The 25,853-nt window shown below is 36.9% G+C and overlaps 1 protein-coding gene across 3 annotated transcripts in view; it reads right to left on the bottom strand.

Moving 5' to 3' along the window:
• PRMT3 (protein arginine methyltransferase 3) overlaps window positions 1–25,853 on the bottom strand; it is a 107,302-nt gene that overhangs the window by 38,839 nt on the left and 42,610 nt on the right. For all 3 annotated transcript variants that reach the window (XM_037040384.1, XM_037040385.1, XM_037040386.1), the window contains 3 exons: window positions 22,452–22,530; window positions 6,857–7,044; window positions 4,681–4,767 (listed from right to left, as the gene is read on the bottom strand). In XM_037040384.1, the coding sequence (XP_036896279.1) occupies window positions 4,681–4,767; window positions 6,857–7,044; window positions 22,452–22,530 (354 nt within the window). The remainder of the gene's footprint in view (window positions 1–4,680; window positions 4,768–6,856; window positions 7,045–22,451; window positions 22,531–25,853) is intronic.

Raw genomic sequence — 25,853 nt, 5'->3', positions numbered from 1 at the left:
GTACCTTCCCTTAGTTCTCCCAGTACGTCTGAAAACTATCTTATTCTCTTTAGCAAATCCCTTTCTGCTTAAACAAGCCAATTTGGACTCTGCTGTCTGAAACCAAGAACCCTGACCAATAGCCAGAAAATAAAGAACATTTCAATGAAACTCAATAAGCTCATCTGTCTATATAAATTTTAAAAACATGCACAACTAAAAACAGTTTTTGAAGTCTTCACTACAGTTTTACATTTGTGAAAGTCACTGGAAGCAGATTTGAAATATTATTTAATAATACTGGTGATATGACAATTCATTTCTATGTAAGAATTCCTTACAGATTAGTCTTCTGCCATTAATCAGGGGGTCTTTTTTAACTCTTAAGGATTACTAATATCAAAACATTAAGTTTAGGAGTTAAAGCTTTTACTCTGCAATTTCAGCTGACCACATCATTTCAGGTACTGAAAGCAAAAGTAGAAAATCTTGGGAAAATTAAGGGGAAGGATGAAATTTTGCTTTTCATCAACTAAATAAATAAACATACTGGGTGATTCAAAATTATAAATCTGGGGTCTGGATATTTAAGCTTTAAAAATTGTAAAATCAATTTCAACTAAAAGAACTTCTTGAGATATCATCAAAGTACAATGTTAAGCTCAGTTGGATATAAAATAATTACTGGATAAAAATGAACTGAAACAATTTTCAAGAAGCCATAAATCTTTTGTATGACAATCTGAACACAGTATTTAAAAGAATCAGTCTCCATGAGTTTCAATGTTTTTGAGTTTTTTCCTTGAGGTTGGTTTCTAGTTTCAGTCCCTTGTGGTCAGAGAAAATGCTTGTTATGATTTCAATTTTCTTGAATTTGTTGAGGCTTGTTTAGTGACCTAGCATGTGGTCTATCTTTGAAAATGTTTCATGTGCATTTGAAAAGAATGTGTATTTTGTTTCTTTGGGATGAAAGGCTCTCTATATATCAGTTCAGTCCATTTCATCTAGGGCACTGTTCAATGCCACAGTATCTCTGTTGATATTTTGTTTGGAAGAGCTGTTCATTTTGACAGGAGGACATACAGAAGGCCCAGAGACACAAGAAAAGATGCTCATTAATACTAGCTAACAGAGATGTAAATTAAAACCACAATGAGATACTACTTCACACTGGTCAGAATGGCCATCATAAACAAAGCAACAAACAACGAATGTTGGAGAGGGTATGGAGAAAAGGGAACCCTAGTGCACTGTTGGTGGGATCACAGACTTGTGTAACCACTATGGAAAACAGTATGGAATTCCTCAGAAAACTAAAAATGGAAATGCCTTTTAACCCGGCAATTCCACTGCTAGGATTATATCCTAAGAACCCTGAAACACCAATCCAAAAGATCTTATGCACCCCAATGTTTACACCAGCACAATTTACAATAGCCAAGTGCTGGAAGCAACCCAAGTGCCCAGCAGGAAATGAATGGATCAAAAAACTATGGTATTCTACGCAGAATAGAACAATGGAATTCTACGTAGCACAAACAAAGAAGGCACTCCTACCCTTTGCAACAGCATGGATGGAACTGGAGAGCATTATGCTAAGCAAAATAAGCCAGGCAGTGAACAGCAAATACCATATGATCTCACCATTAACAGGAACCTAATCAACAAAATGAACATGCAAGTGAAGTATAGCCAAAGACATTGAAATTGAGAACAGACTTCCACCAAGATGGAGGCATAGGTGGAAACACGGTGCCTTCTCCCACAACCAAGTTTGAATACAACAAGGGTTTGGAGAACACGGACACACCCAAAGACCAGTAAATTGAATTATACCGAAGTCTGACAACAACGCACCGTTTGAAGGGGACAGTAAGAGGGTGGAGCCAGCAGCGGAGCAGGGTCGGGCAGGACAGACCCCCAACCTGGGCGCACAGGTGGCCCGGACCCAGTTGGGGTTTGGGGCAGACTGACCGCAGTTGCACATTCACGCACAGTGAGGCGGACCACACAGGCCCCAGGGGGCGAGGGCTGACAGCGGTGGCGCACTCGCGTGCAGTGGGACGAAACGCGCGGGCCCAGGTGACAGTGGCAGCTGCGGCACCGGCCACCTGTGGGGGCCGCAGCGGGAGGCGGCAGATGGGACGCCATTGTTCCTCTTTGACCCTGCCCCCACATACAGCGTCACAACCCAGCCACTGAGTTGCCCTGCTCCAGTGAACGCCTAGGGCTCTGATCCTGCTACGGAACAGGCACAACAGCCCAAAAGATGGTGCTAGAAGAACTCAAAGTCCCAGAGCCGATAACTCTAAGCGACCGGGAAATTGCCAGCCTCTCAGAAGCACAATTCAAGACACTGTTTATCAGAATGCTCACAGAACTGGTTGATTATAGTCACAAATTAGAGGAACATATGAAGGCTAAACTAATTGAAATGAAGGGAGATGTCCAGGAAACCAATAGCTATGGAAAGGAAACTGGGACTCAAATCAATGGAATGGACCAGAAGGAAGAACAAAACATCCAACCAGAAAGGAATGAAGAAATGAGAATTCAAAAAATGAGGAGAGGCTTAGGAACCTCCAGGACATCTTTAAACGTTCCAACATCCGGATTATAGGGGTACCAGAAGGGGGAAAGAAACAGCCATGAATGGAACACTTATTTGAACAAATAATAAAGGAGAACTTCCCCAGTCTAGCAAAGGAAATAGACTTCCAGGAAATCCAGGAAGCTCAGAGAGTCCCAAAGAAGTTGGACCCAAGAAGGAACACACCAAGGCACATCAGAATTACATTAGCCAAGACTAAAATGAAGGAGAGAATCCTAGAAGCAGCCAGAGATAAGGGGACAGTCACCTATAAAGGAGTACCCATCAGACTGTCAGTGGATTTCTCAAAAGAGACCTTACAGGCAAGAAGGGGCTGGAAAGAAGTATTCCAAGCCATGAAATCCAAAGACCTACATCGAAGATTGTTCTATCCAGCAAAGCTTTCATTTAGAATGGAAGGGCAGATAAAGTACTTCTCAGATAAGGTCAAATTCAAGGAGTTCATCATCACCAAGCCCTTATTACATGAAATGTCAAAGGGACTTATCTAAGAAAAAGAAGATAAAAAATATGAACAGTGAAAGGACAGCAAACACACAGTTATCAACAAACACACCTAAAACAAAAGCAAACCAAGAGGACAGCTAGATCAGGAGTGGAACCATAGAAATGAAGATCACGTGGAGGGTTAGCAACAGGGGAGTGGGAGGAGGAGAAGGAGGGAGAAGGTACAGAAAATAGCATAGATGGTAGGTAGAAAATAGATAGGGAGGAGGGCGAGAATAGTGGGAGAAATATAGAATCTAAAGAACTTGAGACACGTGGTTATAAACTAAGGGGGGAGAATGGTGAGGGAGGGAGTGTGCGGGTGGAGGGGAATGAAGGGGGGGAATAGAACAACTGTAATGGTATAAGCAATAAAATATATTTTAAAAAAAAGAAATTGAGAACAGGCTGACAGTGACCAGAAGGGAGAGGGAAGGGGATAAAAGGGGAAAAGGGTGAGGGTTTACAGGAACAACTATAAAGGGCATATGGGCGACAACAAGGTGGGGCGGGAGTGGGGGAAGGAGGTGAGGAGGGCTGGGATAGTAGGGAGGGGTAGGAGAAAAGGCAGAAAGCTGTACTTGAAAAACAATAAAAATAAAATTAAAAAAATAAAAGAATCAGGTTGAAGAGGCAAAGTTAACACAACTATACTGTTTCCCACAGTTTCTGACAATATGGTTTCCAATAAAAGTTTTAACTATTGAAGATATATTTAGTATTTTAAAGACTACATAATTAATTTTAAAAATAATATATTTGTATTAATACCACCTACATAAATTTATACTTTAAGTAAGACTCACATTTTATTAACATTCAGGGTCTCCTGGTAAAGGCAAGTATTATCTTAGTCTAATATACATTTAGAATTTATTTAAGAAAAAATAATATATTTTAATAATCTAACATTTCTAGTTATACTGTAGAAATATATTTTACTGTAGAAATATACTATAGAAAATATATTTTCTCATTAATCTCTAAAACTGGCCTTCAAGACAGAAAGAACTCCTACCATTTTTCTTAAAGCAGTTGATTAGTCTGCGGTGCAGATTACCTAGGGGACTCAAACAAAGTAACAAACTAGTAAGGGGGACAGAACTAGGGACAGAACCACACGTGAATCCAGATCTAACTTTCTTAAGCCTGTGCTTTTTCTATTATTCCAGGTTGTGTTTTTAGAAGATAAGTCATCAGTTCATTACTTTTCACACATAAATCCAAAATGTTGTACCCAACACCTTCCTTCCATCTCCATGGAGTGGTAAGAGTTATTGGGAGGAGCGGGATGTAGACTTTGGTCTATGAAGATAAAGCCAGCGCTCTCAATTCATTACATAATAGGTAAAAATGAATCATCTATAGAGAAAAACAATTATGTAAATATGGTTTTCTAATACTTTCTCTTCTGAACTAAACTAAGTTTTTTGAGGTCTACTGACCTATTACAACAGATCTATTCAATGGCTTAACAAAGGCAAAGATAGACTGTCAAAGGCAATAATCTTTTTCATTTATCACAAGACGGCTGATTAATTCATTAGCCTGACAATCAACCGCACTGCCAGTGAAATTTGTGAAAACAGGATGAAATAGCTCACCGTGCACACGGATGTCTTTGTGATTTTCAGGGAAAAATCTGAAGAAAACTCCAAATCTGAGACAGATGTCGTATGGCAATCTATACGCTACCCATTAAAAAAGAATGGAGAAAATAATTTAGTAAAACTCCTATTTAAAAAAACCAAAACAAACAGATAAATACTCCCTTTTATGCAAAAAGAATTACTGTAAACAAATGTTTTGCAGATTGTTATCATTTACACTCCACTTTTGGGATGTTTCCAAATGTAGGGGTTACAGCACTATCGTTTGATTAGTTTTTCTTTAAATCAAATTAGTATTTTTTACTTGGACATCTAAGAATAGTATATATCAAATCATGGTTCTGATGTGCTAAAGTTTTTTCTAAGACATGCTGAAGTACTTTCAAACAAAAAAAGTTTTTCTGTGTTACAACTAAAATTTTGTATAACACCAGTGGTACACATTTGCTATAAATTATGTCATAACAATGAATATTTTTATAGGAAATGCCAACTTGAAAACATACAAATGAAAAGGACAAGGTGCTTTAGAATTCATTTTGTAACTGCATTTGAAGATAAGTTTGTTAGCAAAACCAACCATGAAGATTCAACTAAAACAAATGGCCAAACATCCTTATTTCCCATTCTGTCCTGGTTCAATCCTTTCCTACTTTACTGTGGAGAGCAGACAGAATCAGCTATGGCAGTGTGACCTGAGTACGATATAAAGGCTGTCAACGGCTGACTTGCTATGAGTAGATTATAACACAGTGAACACAATTCACAGGACTATATACCTGAGGCATTACTCTACTTTGAAGAGTTTGAGAAAACTCAAAAGTCACAAAGTATTTGCCTTTTATTTGTAGGAAGATTAGGAATATAGAACAAACTGTATTTACCTAAGTGAACAAACAAACAACCCATTAATGTTTAAAAAAATTGAAAGGGAATATTTTTTAAACACCTTCATTTTTCAGTTGCAAATTTTCTATTTCAACTCTTTACTCGTAGGTTTTTTTTTGTATTTAAGCAAAGAGATCATCACTAGAGAAAGAAATAAGCCTTCCCCTCCCCCATCACAACCCTCTGCTTTCTGCTCAGCCTCGGGGTTGGGTTGGCTGTAACCGTACACTCCTACCCCTGAGCCAAAGCACCCAAATAAATCCCCTACTATCAGTACCAGAGCACTAAACAGTCCTATAATCAGTATCCCAGCCATATTTTTTTTCTTCAAAGCTGAATGCAATTTTAATCAGCTTGCTCTTGTGGAAAAACTTTACATGTTTATTAGTCTATGCTAATTTTAAATATTTTATCCATTTAAGAAAATTAATGAACATTTACTGAATATCTTCTTTGTGCAGAGAACAATTATTGATGCTGTGACAGTAACAGTGTGAGTGAAAAGAGAAAATGTTTGAACCAAAAACTAAACAAGCTACATTTATTTATCTAATTGAAACAGACAAATTGAGCTTTTACGAAAAGCAGTATGTTATGATTCAATCTATGTAAATTTGACGTAGCAAAATTCATAATAAAACTAGATATATACAAGGTGAAGAGTAAGATATTAAAATACTAAAGAAATTAACTGACAAATCTGAATATAGTAGGACTTTAGTTTTGTTTAAAAGTTTATTATAATTACGCTGAAAGGGCTGGAAGAAATTTGAGTAAGAGAAGCTAAATTGTGTGTAATATAGAATAGGAATGAATTATCTGGCTATAAAAGAGAAGCTAGAATAAAGCCAGCAGGTAGTGATGAAGCAGAAATCACTATATATATATATATATATACACACACACACACACACACACATACATACACACACACATATATATGTGTGTGTGTTACATTTATATTTATATACATATAGGTATATATGCTTATATATATAAATATATACATCAATCAGGACTTTCACCTTCACTAAGTCAACGACTCAAATCACTGAGTCTAAGGAACTTCAATATATGAAAAGAAGTGATTTCAAAGGATGATATAGTCAAGTGGTAAATATTACGACTTTAAGTTGTTTCAGACTGATTAAAATATGAAGAATAATTACTGTTTGAAGGACCACATACAAAATCAACATTAATTTCTAATACTAAACTCGTAAATGAAATCTAAGAATGGTGGCAATAGTGTTAAAGAAAATAAAATTGGTAAAACACCTACCTTAATACTACAAGGGTCTGAAATAAGAGTCTTTGAATCTAAAACTTCCACAACGGCTTCTGGAATAACTGCTTTCTTCATGCAGGACATGTTGAAGCCGTAAACATCATCCCAAAAAGCAATTCTATCAGCGTGTTTGTCTACATCACTTACTGCCACAAGGCTGATAGTGCAAACATCGGGGTAGACTGTAAGGAATAAAATACCAAACGATTTAGCATTATCACTCTTTATTACAAAACGGAACTTTTAAAGACTAAATATAAGTACCAAATCTACTAGTATGGATTACTAGCAATGAAGGATTTATGAAGGTGTAAATCAAGAAAAATAACCAAGTTCCGTCTTTTCAAAAATCTTTAAGAAAAAAAGATTTCCATTATTATAAGTGTATGATTAAAATATGAATTTAACTAATGGGTTACTATTAAAATGATTAAAAGAGGATGGCATAATTAGATAATCCTGAAACAAACATACTTATTAATATTAAACATATAATATGCTGATTTTTTAAAAAACGTACTAGATCTTTATATATTCCTCTGAAACACAAAGAAAGAGACAAGTCATTTACAAAGATTATGTGACATGTAAAAAAAATCATGTGATGGAATTTTATGGTTGTATAGAAGACCAGTTATATGACCATCTCTTATTTACTATAAAGGAGAAGTAATAATCAGCATCAAATATGTGCCAGGTAACTTATTCTAATTTATGGATATATGACTTTACTCTCAAGAAACTTATATTTAGACATTTAAATAAATGGACAATTATATGTGAGGTAATAAATATTAAGTAAGGAGAAGTATAAGGTCCTAAGGGAGCTCACAGAAATAGCTAACTCAGATTTGGCTGCAGAAGGAGTACAGGGATATGATGTAAGATAAGAACTGAAGACCAGGTTAAGGTGGGGGTGGGTAGGGAAAGTGTTCGAGGTAGAGTGAGCAGGGTGCATATGTCATGCATATTAATACACACACCAATTTGAGAGAAACAGTGAGATATAAGGCTACAAAGGTTAAGTAGGAATCCAAGTAACATGGCTAAGCAAATGACATTAGTACACCGGATTTGATTCTAGGAATAATGATAAGCCAGTGAAAAAAAATGACATGGGGTGGCAATTTTAAACAGATTCCGGTTTTAGATGAGTCTTCTGGAGAGCAATGTGGAGAGTGAAAGGGAATGTATGGGACTAAGAGACAAAATGGGAGTCAGATGTAATAATCCAGGTGATCCTAAGTAGAGCGATGGCCGTGGGAATGGAAAGGAGATATATTCGCAGCTATTTAGGAGGCAGAGTCATAAGACTGTAAGACTGGCTGGTTGTGGAGCTTAGGAAGAGGGAAGAGTGTCAAGGATGATACTTCTTAGTTTTAGCAACTGGACAGAGTGTGGTACTAACCATTATAATGGGGAGTCAATAAGGGCAGATTCAAGAGGCACGTGAGAATTTAATGCTTATGAAATAGATGGGTCAAAATATTCAATAAACAGCTGAATATACAGGTCTGAAATTCAAAAGAGATGACCTGGGTTCAAGATATAAATTTAGGACGAGCATATAAATGGGAATGTAAGTGCTGGGTGCTCGTGAGACTGCCCAGGGAGAATGCATGATGAGCACCAGAATTTAAGAGATGTGTAGAGGATGTTGAGAAGAAATGGCTAAGAGGCTGGGGTCACAGAAGTAAGAAGAAAACCAAGAATGTTAAGAGTGGTAAGGGAAGAGAGTGATTCAGGTAGAAACCTTCCTCTAATAACAAGTATAAGTCTTTATGACAAAAATGTTGAAATAATACTGATTTTGACTAACAAAATTTACTTTGTCCTTCAAATACCCACATTTATCATAAATTAAAATATAAATCACATTTTCCTCTCCCAACAAATTGAAATCAAGTATATAGGTACCAAAGAAATGCACAAAAGAAATAATTCCATGACTATTAACCAGCCTTCAAACTTAAACAGTAGAGAAATACTCTCACCTTCCTCCAAACTTTGTTTCTATCCACAGCCCTAGGAATTTTATTATTCAATGACAGTAGCCCTAAATTATCTTCCCAATAAAGCCCATGATAAGATCTGCTGGCATCAAAGCAATTGCTTCTTCCACACCTGACATGTGAGATGCCCAGAAAAAAAAACTTGGTGCTAGGCCACTGATAAGAGGTTTCTCAAGCCCTCCCTGGGGGGGCCTGTGAGGCAGGTGTGACAGGTGCACCTGGGCTGGAGTCCACAGCCACGGAAATTCACATACTCCTACCCTCCTCTTCCTCCTCAGACGCGGCAGACTTCTTGCTAGTACTTAAATTCCTGGCTGATACAAATTCTTCAAAGTAACTGCTTTGTTATTGAAAATGCTAGCCCGGCAAGAGTAACAGCTACAGGAAAGTACGTTGCTAAACCAGATCCTTAAGATGAGGAACAATGAAGAAACAGAAGTCTGAAGCAACTTTATATATTTGGAAACTTCTTTATGCATCCTTAATGGGACATAGGATGACAATCACAGAAGTGTTCCCACATTATGCCCTGTAAGTTCATCTTTAAAAGGACGATAATAAGGGTATAGATGAGGGGTCAGCAAACATTTTCTGTAAAGTAATTATTCTAGGTTTTGCAGGCCATATGGTGCTTGTTGAAACTACTCATCTCTGCTGCTATAGTGTGAAAGCAGCCACAGACAATACATAAATAAATGAGCATGGCTATGTTCCAATAAAACATTATCTACAAAAACAGGCCGCAGACCAGAAGATAAAGAGAAGAAATGGATCGGTGGTATTATCAGGGCCACCATATTGCACTACGTCAGAGTGTCAGTCAGTCTATGAGAACTGAGTATCCTCCGGAGTGCGGACATGTAACTTAACATAGTTCATAGAGTCCTTCTAGTTTAGACTATTATTAAAAATCTTAGTGAAATTTAAAAAACATCATCAGTCTCTATATCAGGAGTTGGCAAACTACAGACCACGGGTCAAATTCAGCCCACTGCCTGTTTTTGTAAATTAAGTTTAATTGAAACACGGCCACACTCATTTACCTACCTCGGGTCTATGGCTGTTACTGTGGTAAGGTTGAATACTTGGGGCAGAAACTGTGCGGCCCACAAAGCTGAAAATATTTACTATCTGCTCTTCAGTAGAAAAAATATCCAAACTTCTGACTCTCTATCAAGCACTAGTTTTACTACTAAGAATTAAGGATGAGTTTTTCATAGGGAGAAATGACATCTCACTAAAAATAATTTTTAAAGTTTTGAAAATACGGTTGCAATAAAAAGAAACAATCTAAAGACAAATACGATTTTTACTTTTTCTAGTGCTGAGGTATATTTTCAAGCTAATCATATTTCACAAAGGTACAGAAACATCGTTTTTGCATTTGTTAGAGTTTAGAAATGAAATTATTTATTTTTTAGTTAGTGAGTTCCATGAATATTCATAAAGGAATTTTAATCAGTGCTATAGGTCCATTTGGTTCCATATCCACCTCCTCACAGCTAGCTAAAATGTTGGGCCACCTGCCAGAACCCTGACTAACCCTTTACCTTCACATTCTGACACATTTGTCATTTGATTTTTGTCAGATAGAAGCATAACTGAATAATTATTCCTTCACGTAGGTGAAATTAACAAACCGCTGATTGGACAAACAAACCCTCTTAACAGACCATTTATAAATTCACAGCTTTGACATCTGTGTCCTTCTCGATTCACTGCCCAGAACCCATTTGTCACTACAACAGCTCACATGGTGAATAGATAAAGATGGAAAATGCCTCACAAACTTTTGGACACTAAAGGGTAAGACTGAGATGCATAAAGAAACATGAGCATCACTAGTAAACATGAGCATCACCGCTTGCATAGAACAAGAGAGTAAAATGTTTAGAACAAAAGAAGGTAAAAGTAAAAACAAACTTCTTTCACAGTATATGTGAAAATTACGGAGAAAGATTCGAATGAGATTAAGTCAATGACAAAATGATCAATATGCATAAGAAAAAATGTACTACTAACTCACCACATTTGAGAGTTCAATAAGCTTAAAAAACTAACTTCCAGTTTACATAAATGTATCTTAAAAAACATACTTATTTGGAAATTGAAAATATTTTCCCATCATTAATTTACAACAGTGAAAAGGACCATCAAAGCTTAGCTAGTCTACAATGTAGCTGCAATATGTACTGAAAATTATGTACTGTAAAAAAAGTAGACATCGACACTACTACAGTGTCACTGAAAGAAACCAAAACAGTAAATGTGAAAAGCACAGCCCTGATGATGAGGAAGTAGACAGCGAATGATGGAAGCTAAAGGAAACCTCTTACGCACTATGAATCACTGCCACGGGCTGACGGCACACTGAAATGAGCTATGTAAAAGTCAGGTACTACACAGAAGGCAGGAATTAACACCATGATGCTTAAATTCATTTCCCACTTTTATAAGTTAAACACCTAACACTGACCCCTGGTTTACCAGCTGTAACTCAGGAGGGAAATTAACATTTATTAACTATGTTATGTCAAGCCATTTAGACTTTGGACTGATTCTTTAAGGCAAGATTGTAATTCTCATTTTAAAGAAAAGGGAGCTGAAGTTAAGAGATTAACTGACCCTAATGATTGGTCTTCATCAGCGAACTAGTCAATTGCCAAAGCAGGGACTCAACCGCAGGTCTAACTGCAGTCTACGTGCTTCCTATTATGCCATACTCCACGCTTTCCAAATGAAGAAGGAGAATGAGAAACACCATTCTCCTAAGTTAAATGGACACTTCTTGGAAGAGAAAGAGGAAGAAGAAAAAAGAGTCAAGGAAAACTGGAGATTAATAAAATTTCAGGGCAAAGTGAAGAAAGTGGAAATGTTCAGCTTTGTTCTGAGTAAAGAAACGAGATGACGGACAAAACGAACACTAAGTGGGAAAGCAACTAAGCAGAAATCACAGCCTAGTGACTGAACTGTGCAGCTCAGTTTTCCGCAGAGGGAAGTAACAAGGGAAGCACATTTGCAAATCTGGAATTTATAACAGAGGCAATTTTTTATTAGTGTACACCAAGCTTCCAATGTAAAATCTTTGAGAGGCAGAGATGTATTAGTCAGTAAGTGTGTATCTGTGCTCTATTTTGCTGCCCCCTTCTGAATTGTGTATGAAATTCCCTGTAATGAGTCAGGGCCTGCTACCCTCTATAGAAGCTGAAAAATGACAAACTTGCTTTCCTTCCCTCCCTCCCTCCCTTGCAGGCCAGTCATGTGCACATAAGTTGGGCCTTACTAATGATAAGCAAATAAAGCTCCATCTTCCTTTCAGAGGCAGCAACGCCTACTATTGGTGAGATCAGCATTGCAAACTGTCAGACAGTGCTCAGCATTAGAAGTGGCTATTGCTTCTACACCAGTACTAGAGGTAATTTTAAGCATTGTTCCTGACTGTATAACCTTACAGTCTGGTGTTCAAGTTCTCACACTAACTTTCAACCTACCCTATCCTTTGAATAAATTCCTTCTCTGTTAAATAGCCAAGGTAGATTGTTATTTATTCCAACAAGAACCTCAACCTATGCAGTGGCAAACATACATTGTAAATAAATTCTTTTTAAAAAATATTTTATTTATTTATCTTTAGAGGGGAAGGGAAGGAGAGAGGAAGAGAAACATCAATGTATGGTTGCTTCTTGTGCATCCCCTGCTGGGAACTGGCCCCTGCTGGGAGCTGGCCCCTGCCGGTAACTGGCATGCAACCCAGGCATGTGCCCTGACTGGGAATCGAACCGTGATTGTCTGGTTCACAGGCCCACGCTCAATCCACTGAGCTACACCAGCCAGGGCTTGTACACAAATTCTTTAAAAAAAGATTTTATTTATTTTTTAAAGAAGGGAAGAGTGGGAGAAAGAAAGAGAGAGAGAGAGAAAAACATCAATCTGTGGTTGCCTCTTATGCGCCCCCTACTGGGGACCTGGTTTGCAACCCAGGCACGTGCCCTAGACTGGGAATCGAACCAGTGACCCTTTCATTCACAGGCTGGCACTCAACTACTGAGTCACACTAGCCAGGGCATTAACAAATTCTTAAAGTAGGACCGCTCTACTAGTTTTTGGCTCAAAAGGCTCTGATGTGGGGCCTGAACATCTGTATTTTTAATAAATGGCCCCAGTGATTATGATGGTCTGTCCAAATTAGGAAACAGTGAGTTAGGAAATGTCTTAGTGATTTCGTGTTGCATTGGACATATTCCTCAACTCCATAATATTAATGGCTCTAACTTAAAGAAGATGCATATTCTGAAAAACCCCATTTAAATTATGTGTGTGTAAGGGGGAAACCTTTCATGTCACTTGTTATGAAAGGCAGTAAAAATGACATTTTTTCTAGTAATGTGGAAGACGTCTTCCTCAATGGGCCCCTAAATTTTCTATGCAATAATTATAACTTCACTAAACTACTACCATTTTAAGAATCAAAGAAATTAATTAATTCTATGTGTGCCTATTAGGTCTCAATTTCAATGTGTACCATTCCTTAGGCTGTGAACCCTGATTGCATAACTTAAGTGGAGTCTGCTAGGCTTTCACACTGATATTTCCTCTCTTCCTTACTGTAATTAAAAAACAGCTTGTGGTAAGGTTCTTTGAAACTAGGTACATATCCCATTCTTAATATAACTTTCAGATTATCCATTTATTTATTTATATCTCAATGGACTTTCCTATTTTATTCTTTCCTATTTTATTGAGAGAGTTATAGGCCAAAAATAAAGGTATAAAGTATGGAATGATAGAAGCAAACTGTCCCTATTTGCACATGATATAATGTTCACATAAAAAAGCCTGAGGAATTTATAAAACAACTACTAGAACTAATAAGTAAATTAGCAAGGTCATAGAATACAAAGTTAATAAACAAAAATCAATTGTATTGGGTTGGCCAAAAACTTTATTTGTTTTTATCCATAAGATGGCTCTAATAGTGCTTAGTTGTCTTCAACTTCATTCGAAACAATTTTGTTAGGTTGTATAGGAACAGCTGTCATATCAGTCTGCATTTTTAAAAAAACTTATCAAAATTTGTGAATTTTTGTGTAGCCATTTTAATATTGAAGATGGAAGAAAATACACAACATTTTTGGCATATTATGCTTCATTATTTCAAGAAAGGTAAAAATTACACCTTTCTTGAATTATATGCAAAAATTATACAACTGAAACACAAAAGCATTTGTGCAGTGTACGGAGAAGGGGCTGTGAGTGATCAAACATGTTAAAAGTGGTTTGCAAAGTTTCCTGCTGGAGATTTCTTGTTGGATGATGCTCCACAGTCAGGCAGACCAGTGGGAAGTTGACAGTGATCGAACGGAGACATTAATTGAGAACAACCAATGTTATGCCACGCAGGAGATAGCCAACATACTCAAAATACCCAAATCAATAAATATAATGATGAAAAATGTTTCTTTTATTTTATGGAAAAAACTAAACAGACTTTTTGGCCAACCCAATATTTTTATTCAAGGAGCAACCAACTGACAAATGAAATTTTAAAATGTACAACTGAGACTTCCGGTCAAAATGGTAGCATAGGTAAACATGGCTCACCTCTTTGCACGACCACATCAAAATTACAACTAAAATATAGAACGACCATCACTCAGAACCACCAGAAATCTAGTTGAATGGAAGTCTGATGACTACAAAATTAAAGAAAGCACACCCATCCAGACTGGTAGGAGAGGCAAAGAGGCTGAACAGGCTGGTCCCTCAGTGACAATATGGTGCATAAAAATTCAGGAGGGAGATCTCAGGAGCAAGGAGTCTCAGCCCCACACCAGGCCTCTCAGCTTAGGGTTGTAATGACCAGAAGGTAGGTCCCCACAACTTCTGGCTGCAAGAACCAGTGAGCACTGATTGGTGGAAGAAACTTCTGGAGCCCAAGCAGTTCCTCTTAAGAACCTAAATACGAACTCACCTACTCAGACTCACTCCCTCTGAGCTATAGCATGAGGGTAGCAGCTTAAAAGGCACCCGTGACATACAGGGAGAAACGTAAATGTCTAACATCAAGGCCTTTCCTAAACCCGTCCCCAACAGAGCTGGCAAGCTGGGGCCATATCTGAGATTCCATCAACCTGGCTAACACTGTTTGCCCTGCCTTCCAGATTCCCAGAGATTCTGCCCCACCCAACTTACAGGTCCATCCAAGCTGCTTTTCCATAAGAATGGCTGGTCTTGGCTCCCTTCACAACTTCTAGATCCTATTAAACAAGCAACAGTCGGTCTCAGTGTGTCCAAGGCCCAGCACTAACAACAGTCAGCTTAGATTCAGCTTGGCTTTGCATGGGATTCTCCAAGCCCAGCACAAGTAGCAGCCATCTCAGATTGCTTTATAGCTCAGGCAGAGTGGCCCTGGACAAAACACAGGTGGAGACTAACCTTGGTTGGCACATCCTGGGAACCCCAGGGCCAATGCACCCGGTGGATAGCTACAAACTATGTCAGAGAACTATGACCCTGCCCCTGCACAGCTGATCCTCCACAGAGGGCGGCAATTGGTAGTCAGTGGTCACAGCCAACCTTTGTAGCTGGCTGGCCTAGGTAAATCCCTCCCATTGATCTGCCAACAGCAACTAAGGCTCAACTACTACAAGAAGAGGGTGTACTCAGCCCACACAAAGGGCACACCTTAAGTACCCATCTTGGGTGATAGGGGAGGCTGTGCTGCTGGACCCTACAGGACACCTACTACATTAGGCCACACTACCAAGACACAGGGTCCAAGCATCTCTACATAATACACAGGAACAAACACAGAGAGGGTGCCAAAACAAGGAGACAAAAATACACGGACCAAATGAAAGAACAGATCAAAACTCCAGAAAAAGAGCTAAATGCAATGGAGATAAGCAATCTATCAGATGCAGAGACCAAAACACTGGTTATAAAGATACTCAAGGAGCTTAGTGAGGACCTCAACAACATAAAAAAGAGCCAGTCAGAAATGAAGGATATACTAATTGAAATAAAGAATAATTTTCAGGGAAACAATAGAGTGGATGAAGCCAAGCATCAAATCAATGATATGGAACATAAAGAAGCAAAAAAGAACCAATGAGAACAAGAAGAAAAAAGAATTTTAAAAAATGAGGATAATATAAGCAGCCTCTGGGACAACTTTAAGAGGACCAACATTCGCATCACAGAGGTGCCAGGAAAAGAGAAAGAGCAAGAACTGAAAATCTGTTTGAAAAAAAATAATGAAAGAAAACCTCCCTAATTTGGTGAAGGAAATAGACATGCAAGACCAGGAAGCACGGAGAGTCCCAAACAACATAGATGCAAAGAGGCCCAGTCCAAGTCAAATCATAATTAAAATGCCAAAGGGTAAAGATAAACAAAGAATCTTAAAAGCAGAAGAGAAAAGAAATTAGTTACCTACAAGGGAGTTCCCATAAGACTATCAGCTGATTTCTCAAAAGAAACTTTGTAGACTAGAAGGAATTGGCAAAAAATATTCAAAGGCATGAAAAGCAGGCACTTATAGCTAAGACTGCTCTACCCAGCAAAGCTATCACTTAAAATCAAAAACAGATAAACAGCTTCCCAGACAAGAAAAAACTAAGGGAGTTCCATCATCACCAAATTGTTATTACATGAAATGTTGAGGGGACTTATTTAAGAAAAAGAAGATCAAAAGTATGAACATTAAAATGGCAAAAAATACAAATCTATCAACAAGTGAATCTAAAAAACAAACTAAGAAAAGAGGAATAGGGACAGAATCATGGATGGAGAGGGTTCTGACGGTTGCCAGATGGGAGAGGGATGTGGGGGCGTGGGTGAAGAAGTGAAGGGATCAAGAGGTACAAATGGTAGTTACAGAACAGGCATGGGGACATACAGGAAATGCAGTAGCCAAAGAACTTACAAGAATGACCCATAGACAGAAACAATAGTGGGGGGCATTGCCTGAGGCAGTGGGGGATGCTGGGTGGAGGGGGGCAAAGGGAGGAAATCAGGACAACGGTAATAGCATAGTCAGTAAAATCTGCACCTAAGGTGCACCTAAGGTGCATTATGCAAAATCTTGTGCATAATTTTTACAAAATGTTCAACTGTAAGAATCATAAAAAATTTAAATACCTAAGAATAAATTTAACAAAAGATGTGCAAGATCTCTACATTGAAAATTACAAAATAATGCCAACAGAAAATAAAGAGAACTTTATAAAATGAAAAGAAAGATGAAGAACTCCCTTTATATCAATACTTACATAACGTTACAGCAATTAAGAAAGTATAGTACCGGTGAAAAGGCAGACTTCAGACTTACAGACTCAACATGTATACAGAATACAGACACAGACCCACATGTATCTGGCCAACTGGTTGACACTAAAAGGTGCTAAAAAACATTAACATCTACTCTCATCCCACATAATTCACAAAAATTAACTTGAAATGAATCACAGACCTAAATGTAAAAGCTAAAACTTCACCAGGAAAATTCTGTGTAATCTTCAGTAAGGCAGAGATTTCTTAGACTGGAGATTTTTCTTAATACTATAGAGACTAAGCACATGTTTAAATAAGAGTCATCTATCTCCTTTTCTGTGAGCTGCCATTCACTTCTTTGCCTAATTTTCTTTTTTTAAAAAGATTTTATTTATTTATCTTTAGAGAGGAAGGGAAGGAGAGAAGGAGAGAAATATCAATGTATGGTTGCCTCTCGTGCGTCCCCTGCTGGGAACTGGCCTGCAACCCAGGCATATGCCCTGACTGGGAATCGAACTGTGATTCTCTGGTTCACAGGCCCGCACTCAATCCACTGAGCCATACCAGCCAGGGCTACCTAATTTTCTAGTGGGTTTGTGATCTATTTATTTGTAGCATCTATTTCTTTGTTAAGGTAATTAGCTTTTTATTGGTGATAACTGAATTTTTTTTTCAATATGTAGCGTCTCTTGTGACTTTGTATATGGCATATCCGGCCATTTACAGTTTTATTTAAATATAATCAAATTTATCAATCTTTCTTCTAAGATATATGAGTTCTAAGTTCTTACACAGAAAACCGCTTCACCCAAGTTTATAAAGAAATACACCTACGTTTCCTGCTAGTATTTTTACTGTTGTTTTTTTTTTTAAATTTAGCTTTGACTCATTTAATAGTGTGGATTAAACTTATACATTACCATTTTTATTTTACACAGATGGCTACCCAATTATCTCAACACAATGAGCTACAGTAAGTTATCTCCTTAATTAATACATAAAGTATGTACTATTGGGTCTATATCAGGATTTTCTATTCTGTTCAACTCATCTGTCTATTTAAGAGCCAATAGTATATTATTTTAATTACTGGGGCTTCAAATGTGCTGTAATATTTGGTAGCACTATTCTTAGAGTTTACCCGTTCCCACTTGGCCACCCTTCTGCCTTAGAGTTTTCTTTGCCATTCCTATTAAATGTTTTTAAATGAAATTTTTAAAAAACCTGTTGGCTGCAATTACATTGTAATTTTAGAAAACTTCTATAAAAATTTTCACGTACATACAAAAATAGGAAAGAACATAATTAACTCTCATGTACTTATCTTTAACAACTGTATCTGTGGATTGTATCTCATTTGTAAATTAGTTTTGGGAAAACTGACATCTTTATGGTATTAATTATCTCTATCCAAGAACATGGTATGTTTTTTCATTTATTTAAATCTTCTTTGTGGACCCTTCAGTAATGAAGTTGTTTTTATCCAAGTCTTGCTTATTTCTAATTTTGTATTTCTATAATATAGTAAATTCTTTTATTGTTTATAATAATTCTCAGTGGATTCAACTGAAGTTTCATATGATAAATTTCGTAACACTGCCTCAAATTCCTCACTTGGTACTAATATCACGAGTGCTGTTTTCACTTTTCTTTTTATTTGTCTGAATATTTTTTTCACCCTTTTAACTTTTTTGAATAACTTTGTTTTAGACACACCTCTTATAAAGTGCAGACAACTGGACTTTCTTTTGTGGTACAATCTAAAATTCTTGTTCTTTGAATAGGTGAATTTAGTCCATTTACATTTATTGATATGAGAAATAGTTTTTGTTTACAAGTACACCATTTTACATTAATTTTTCTGTATCTATAGTTTTCATTTTGTTTTTAAGTAGCTCACTACATGATCTGCCTGCTTTTTCCTGAGTATTATTTATTCTAATAGCTAAGTTTATAATTATAACCTTACGGAATATCTTTAGTTCTCTTATTTTCAACACTCTTTACTAATCTCCAATCATGAGTAATGATGAAATTAGACAATTTCCTTACCCCTTAATTTCCCTCTTTTTAATCACCCATTTTTTTTTAATTAAAAAGAGAGATGCCCTGATGATACTACCAACAAATACAGAAATGGGCATACAGCTACTACACAGGTTCAACATCTTTTTCAGAGAAGTGAGAAATCAAATCATGTCATAATGTATTTGATCTGAAGGAGTGGGATATATCACTTTACTTTTTTTTTGTCACTTTTTTAAAAAGTGACTCACTTTTACTGAGGTATAATTTACATGCAGTAAAACTCACTCTCTTGCCCTTTTTGCTGTGTAATTCTACGTGATCTGATAAGTACAGTCATGTCATTACCACAACACGCAACATTTAGGTAAAATGTATTACTGCGAGCCTCCCCATTCAATGTCAATCAACAGTATAATTTTAATATTACCTTTGTAGTGCTAAATGTGCTTATCATTCTATAACTTCATTCGTCAGCTTTACATGATACTCTTTAAATTCCTGCTATTAAAAATAAAGCAACTGAAACGTACACACTTCCTCTCATTTGCCCTCTGCATTTCCTTTCCATTTTTTCTGGCAGTATTTGACATTATTGGGTATGAACCATTTGCATTCCATGTTGTCATCCTATGTTTCTGACTAAATTCTAGTTCTAAAAATACATACTGGTTACAACCAGACATTTTCTTAGTTTTCCTCTTCATCTCTTCATTGGTTGAATGTAAAATAATGCAATTCCTAACATACAATTAGCATCAGTACATCTTAGCTGAAATTAGTGTAAGCAGTCTTAGTAAGCCCAACTTAACTTTACAAAATTATTTCTATTAGTAGTATTAGTACTATATAAGTACCTTCAAAGTACTGTGGAATTTCTTGGAGATAACAAGAATAATCAAGTTATTGGGTGACTTTATAAAAGTTTAACTCCATGCCATTTTATGTATATAACGAGACATAAATTGAACCCAAATGTAAAAGTAAATTGTGGTCCCTTCATGCTTTTACGGTCTATGGTTTTCAATATTTTCCCTCTCTCATAATTCAATTATTCTTTCTAAAATCTTTACACTGCTAATTGCTTAGTAAACCTTTCCTTCAGAAAAACATAAAACTTTACTTTGCAATAGAAAAACAAGCATCTAGATGATTGGTGATAGTTATCAAGGCATACTCAAATACACAAAATAGACCAAACTACTTCATGTTACTCATTTCTGACTTCCTTTTCTTTTGATTCTGTTAACAAATAACATTCAACAGCACTGCTTAGGCTGTTAAATGCTGACCTCTCTTGAACAAACCTCCAGATTATTTCAGTGCTACTATTAGGTATAAAAAAGTATGGACAGAGCTAGACTTACGGGCCTCCACTGCAGTCCCCTGATGCTGGGAAACAGGTCAGCCACTAACTCAACTATAACCTCATTATCTGCAAGCTCTAAATTCTTCATGAATTTCATCAGGAATTCAATTTAAATGTATTAAGTTGCTGTCACTCCTTCTATAAGATCAATGAATACCACCACCAAAGGAGGTGTAGAAACAATTTTTAGAATTTTCCCTAGAACAATTTCAAGACAAAAACCAGATTCAACAAAATATACTTTTAGTAGAGAAATAGTAAGGAGTAGTGGGGGAAAAAAAAAAGATCCAGCAGCCCTGGATGGTGAGGCTCAGTGGACTGAGCACCAGCCTGCAAACCAAAGGGTTGCTGGTTCGATTCCCAGTCAAGGCACATGCCTGGGTTGCAGGCCAGGCATGTAGGGCGTGTGCAAGGAAACCACAGATCAATGTTTCTCTCCCTCTTTGTCCTTCCTTACCCCTCTCTCTACAAATAAATAAATAAAAATTTTAAAAAAAGATCCAGCAGATCTGAGATTTTAAAAGGGCCTGACCATTTAATATGTGTCATCTGGGCCACCCTTGTTTCCAAAATTTTAAAGGGCTGTTGTAAGGATATAATAACATAAGTAAAGGTAGAATATATTATTTGGCAACCTGTATAGACAATCAACAAATAGTAAATAATACTGATTTTTAATCATTAAATTGTAGTTTTTGTTTTAAAAAAAACCCACTGCATTTACAGAAAGAGCCAACAGTTGCAGGATAAAATATATCAAAAAATTTTAGCCATGCTCATGTCAGAGATTAGGAACACATCTTTAAATGTTTGCAGAAAATATAGTAATAAAATGAGAGCACTTTGAAAAAGAAAGGCAATCCATTAAATGCTATTATAAAAAGAACCCTACTGTACAAAATTTTGTTTCATGTTTTGCCCTTATTGATTTCTATTATACCATAACTACCAAAGTAATTTCGTAGACGATAGATTGGCAGAAGGCGTAAGTTGGTCCAATGCTTTATGTCACTAGTTCAAAATGTCTCCTTTTTATCCATTTTTATGTAACACTTTTACCAATTGTACTCTGACCAAGGATACCATTTACTGATTCAGAAGCCTTGTGAAAGGGAAGGCACACAGAGAGGTGAATGAAGAGAGACGGATGCTATTTGGTCCAGTTTTAATGATTCAATGCAATAAACATACATGATGCTCTATCTAGGTTGCAGGAGCAATGGAGCTCGTTGAAGAAACAAAGAAAAACACAGTCCCTGCCTTGAAAGAGAGCATTTTGTTTGCATATAACTGTCCATATCAGAAGACCCGTAAAAACACAATCTCACTGTGAGTATGCAAAGTTAACAGAATTAGAAGTTCACCAGGGACATAAAAAGAAAGCCTTCTAAATTTATTAGGATCCATTTAAAAATACTGATTGGATATGCTGTGTTTGAACAACTTAATACAAACTAGTCACTATTTAAAGCTCTCATTAAATCACATAGAAATCAGGTTTACATATTTAGTGAAGTCATGGAAAATTTGCCACAAAAATGAATAATCTCCAACCTAGCATGAAATACTCTTTTGGAAAAAAAAAACAAAATGTCATAAGAATTGAAAATAAGAAATTTTCTGTTACATTTTGATTTAAATAATAAAGAGCTTCCAAATCTAGTCCTTACTGTTCTTATAAAGAAGTGTTCCTGAGAATACCATTGACTTTGAGTCCTGAATATCTTATATAATGTTCTACTACCAACAGTATATTAAATGGATGTCTTAAAGCTTCATCTAATGAAAACATCTTTCATCTCTATTGGGAACTTTCTCAGTCATGCATGCATAGTTTATTTGAAACCCAAAGGTTCGTTTGGTTCTGCCAGACTAAAATAGGTTATTAAAACTAAAATTTTATACTCACCCGATCCTCCTTTTGCCAAGTATTTGTTCTTTGCATAAAGAACAGAATCTAACATAGACTCAAAAAGCAGAAAATAACCCTGCAGAAAAGAGAAAAGAAGGATTTCAGAAATGCACAAGATCTCACATGCAGATCCATTTAAAATCTGGCTCCTCTTTGACTAAAAAACATATTTTTGTCTCTGCCATAAAATATTCTGCAAAGTTCGAAATTATTTTTTGGCAGTAAGCTCTGTACGTGGTAATTATTAGAAAATCAGGTTAGGGCATAAAGTGAATCCAGAAAATTTATTACTGCAGAATGTACTGAATGTTCCTTACCTGTGCTTCCACTTTCTAGACTATTATTCCTTCCGCAACAAAAATTTCAGATGGAAATTGTTAATGAAACCTGTAACTCTCTGGAATATTGCAAAGTTAATCCAGAGGAGTGTTTCTCAAGTAGATTTTGCCCCACAGGGGACTCTGGCAACGTCTGGAGACATTTTGATTGCATAACTCAGGGCCGGGGTGGAGGGACACTACTGCCTCCTGGTAGGAAGAGCCAAGGATGCTGATAAACATCCTATGATGCACAGAATAGCCCCTACAACAAAGCATCTGGTCCCAAATGGTACAGGGCTCAAGTTGAAATATCCCGGTCAGGAACACCCTTTCCCCAAATACGTCCTGCCAGTGACTTTCTCTTTGGTTAAAGAGAGAGGATCATTAATCAAAGAGGTTCAAGAAAGACCAGGTACTACAACCTCATCTTAGACATTCATAACACACACTAGCACATTAACAGTTTTGAGAAGTGTTATGGTAAGCAAGACTGAACACATTTTAACCAAGCATTACCCACCCTTTGACTAGAGACCTTTTTTTTTCTATCGAACATCTATCAACGCCTTGCACAATAGTGTTGTTTGAAGTACAGTTGATGAAACACTGCCCCAATATGCTCAATTTTGGAGAACAATATGAGTCGCCCACCAAGAAAGGATAATCACAGCACAAACAGAAAGATAATTTGTCATTCATGGCATCACAAACACAGTGCATTCTAACAGTACGCTACACAGTTTATTAAATAAACAACAAAGTAATCATAGTGAGAGATCAACGCAGGTTTCAGTCACTCTTTCTCCTTCCAGGAGCCCATCCACCAACAGCCCTGAGGAGCAGGGAAAGTTAAGTGCTCAGCATAGTGCTTAGAGCATAATATACCTTATCACTGCTTAAGGTGAACTAGTATGAATTTTACCCAAATGTTAACATTCTAACTCAAAACTGTTCTCATTCATGTTTTATGAACAAATAACTCTTTGATAGGATAAGTACAATTATCTAACCACAGCAAACAAAAATAAAATTTACAAAGGTTTTTCTAGAACAAGAAAAACCTGCAAAACCAAAAGGATAATCTTCCCAAGAGATTAACAGCAAATTTAAATTACAAAAAATACAGCTCTCATGCTTGAATCACTTACGAAGGAAGCTAATTAAATTGCCAGTAGCAACTCTACGTTAACATTTACCCCCAACACACAAATTCACTGATAAGAAAATAACTGACTACAAAAGAAAGATTTTACAACAAAGCTCTTAATGTGTTTACTAAAGATTTGGTGGAAAGTCTTTTTGTGGATAGAGTACTTTAGTAATACATCTAACTCTTAAGAGTTAATTCCCATTAATACCATCTGTGTATTCAAAGAACAAGAGATTGCTGGAATTCAAGAAATCTTTATCAATCTGACATAACTTGATCTATGCACATATGCTACTACATAAGCATTCATCTGTTGATTATAGTGAATTATAATTTATGTCAAGGTGTTGGGAACTGCTCTGCCTGGTTTCAGGAATTGCAACCGTTTAAGGCTGAGTGTGCGACCTCCAGAATTTGAGCCACTGAGGAGACAAGGCTTGTCTCTGGCGGCAGATGCTGCCCCTGCTTCATCCCCCTACCCCAAAGCATGACTGAAGATGGATGAGGAGTAAGACCCCCTGGAGGGGTGCAACCTAAGCCAGACTCAATCACTTGGGAGGCCATCATGGAAGGGGGGGCCTGCAACAAAGAGGGAGTGATAGACCCTCCCCCCCTGCTCCGGGCTACTCTAACATAGCTCAGTCCCCAGCTCCTCTGGGAGAAGTGCTTCCTGGCTCTAGTGCAGGGCCCAGGTAATCTGGCAAGATAAAGAATTCTTAACAATCCTGTGAGACCTGCTTTGCTTAGAATGCTTTTAGTTAAATGTTTTTATTTTCCCACCATTTAGGTGATAGACCTTGATTTAAGGAGAAACCCTAATGGTTCTTCGTATACTATCTACTGTTTACTGCCTATCCATGATTAATAAGTTTTATCTGAATGCCAGCGCAAAAAAAAAAACAATAAAAGCCTGTCTAGGGAAAAGGTACACAGCACTCTCCCCTAGAGAGAGTGTCCTGCCCCCTTCCTCCACAGGATTAGATAGTCCATGTGAATTTGTCTTGACTATCCATAACTACGGGGGCACTGCTGGTCAGTGCACGCATCATCAAGGAATTATTAAAAGAGGCAGCATCTATTTGCCCTATGGAAAACCATCACTTGGTAAAACATGTAAATAGGTTGAAGAAAAAATGGTCCCTATTTCCATGAGTGTTGACTGTTAAAACATTAGAATAAAATAAATTCACATTTTGGTACAAGTTAAGTATTCGTTATATTCCAGGTTTTTCTGGAAGGGGGTATAAACACTGTTACTGATTTGGCATTGTGTCAAAACTGTTTCTAGTACTATTATTCTTTCACAGTAGTTACATAAATCTAAGTATTTTGCTCCCATATACCCAAATGTCATGTTACTTTCATGTACTACAAATGAAAACTGCTGATCAATAGGTGAGAGTCCTCCCTTCTAGCAACACGCTCCTTTATTGCAAGCAAGTTATAATGATCAAGTTACCCTTAGCCACTCATCAGAGGTTAAATTATACTGTATTTTAAAGTGGTATGATGGTCAACCCCAAAAGTATAGTAGTTGAGAGGGCGGACTCCTGGATTTAAATCCCAGATGAGCCGCCCTTTCCTTGTGACCTTTGGTAACTTAACTTCATGGTGCTTTAGCTTCTTCATCCGTAAAGTGACAATAACAATCATATTCTATTTCATACAGTTGTGAGGATTAAGTATGTTCATATACATACGTAAAAGGTTTGGAACAATAAATCTTAGTTTAGCAGAAAAAAATTAAGAGCTACTTAAAAAGCATATTTGTAAAGGAAAATCAGAATTTTAAAACTATGTTTAATAAGTTAGAGAATAAAGGCTTATCAGGCTGTCCAGAATCATGTAACATTTATTTAGTGAATATTCATATATTACAGTCCATGAATAAGAACTAAAATTCTTTTTTTTCCAGGAATCTATCAAGAT

The sequence above is a fragment of the Sturnira hondurensis genome, unplaced genomic scaffold (assembly GCF_014824575.4).
Source record: "Sturnira hondurensis isolate 20B ecotype Veracruz unplaced genomic scaffold, ASM1482457v3 Scaffold0002638, whole genome shotgun sequence".
NCBI lineage: Eukaryota > Metazoa > Chordata > Mammalia > Chiroptera > Phyllostomidae > Sturnira > Sturnira hondurensis.
This window is presented reverse-complemented; position numbering and strand designations above follow the sequence as displayed.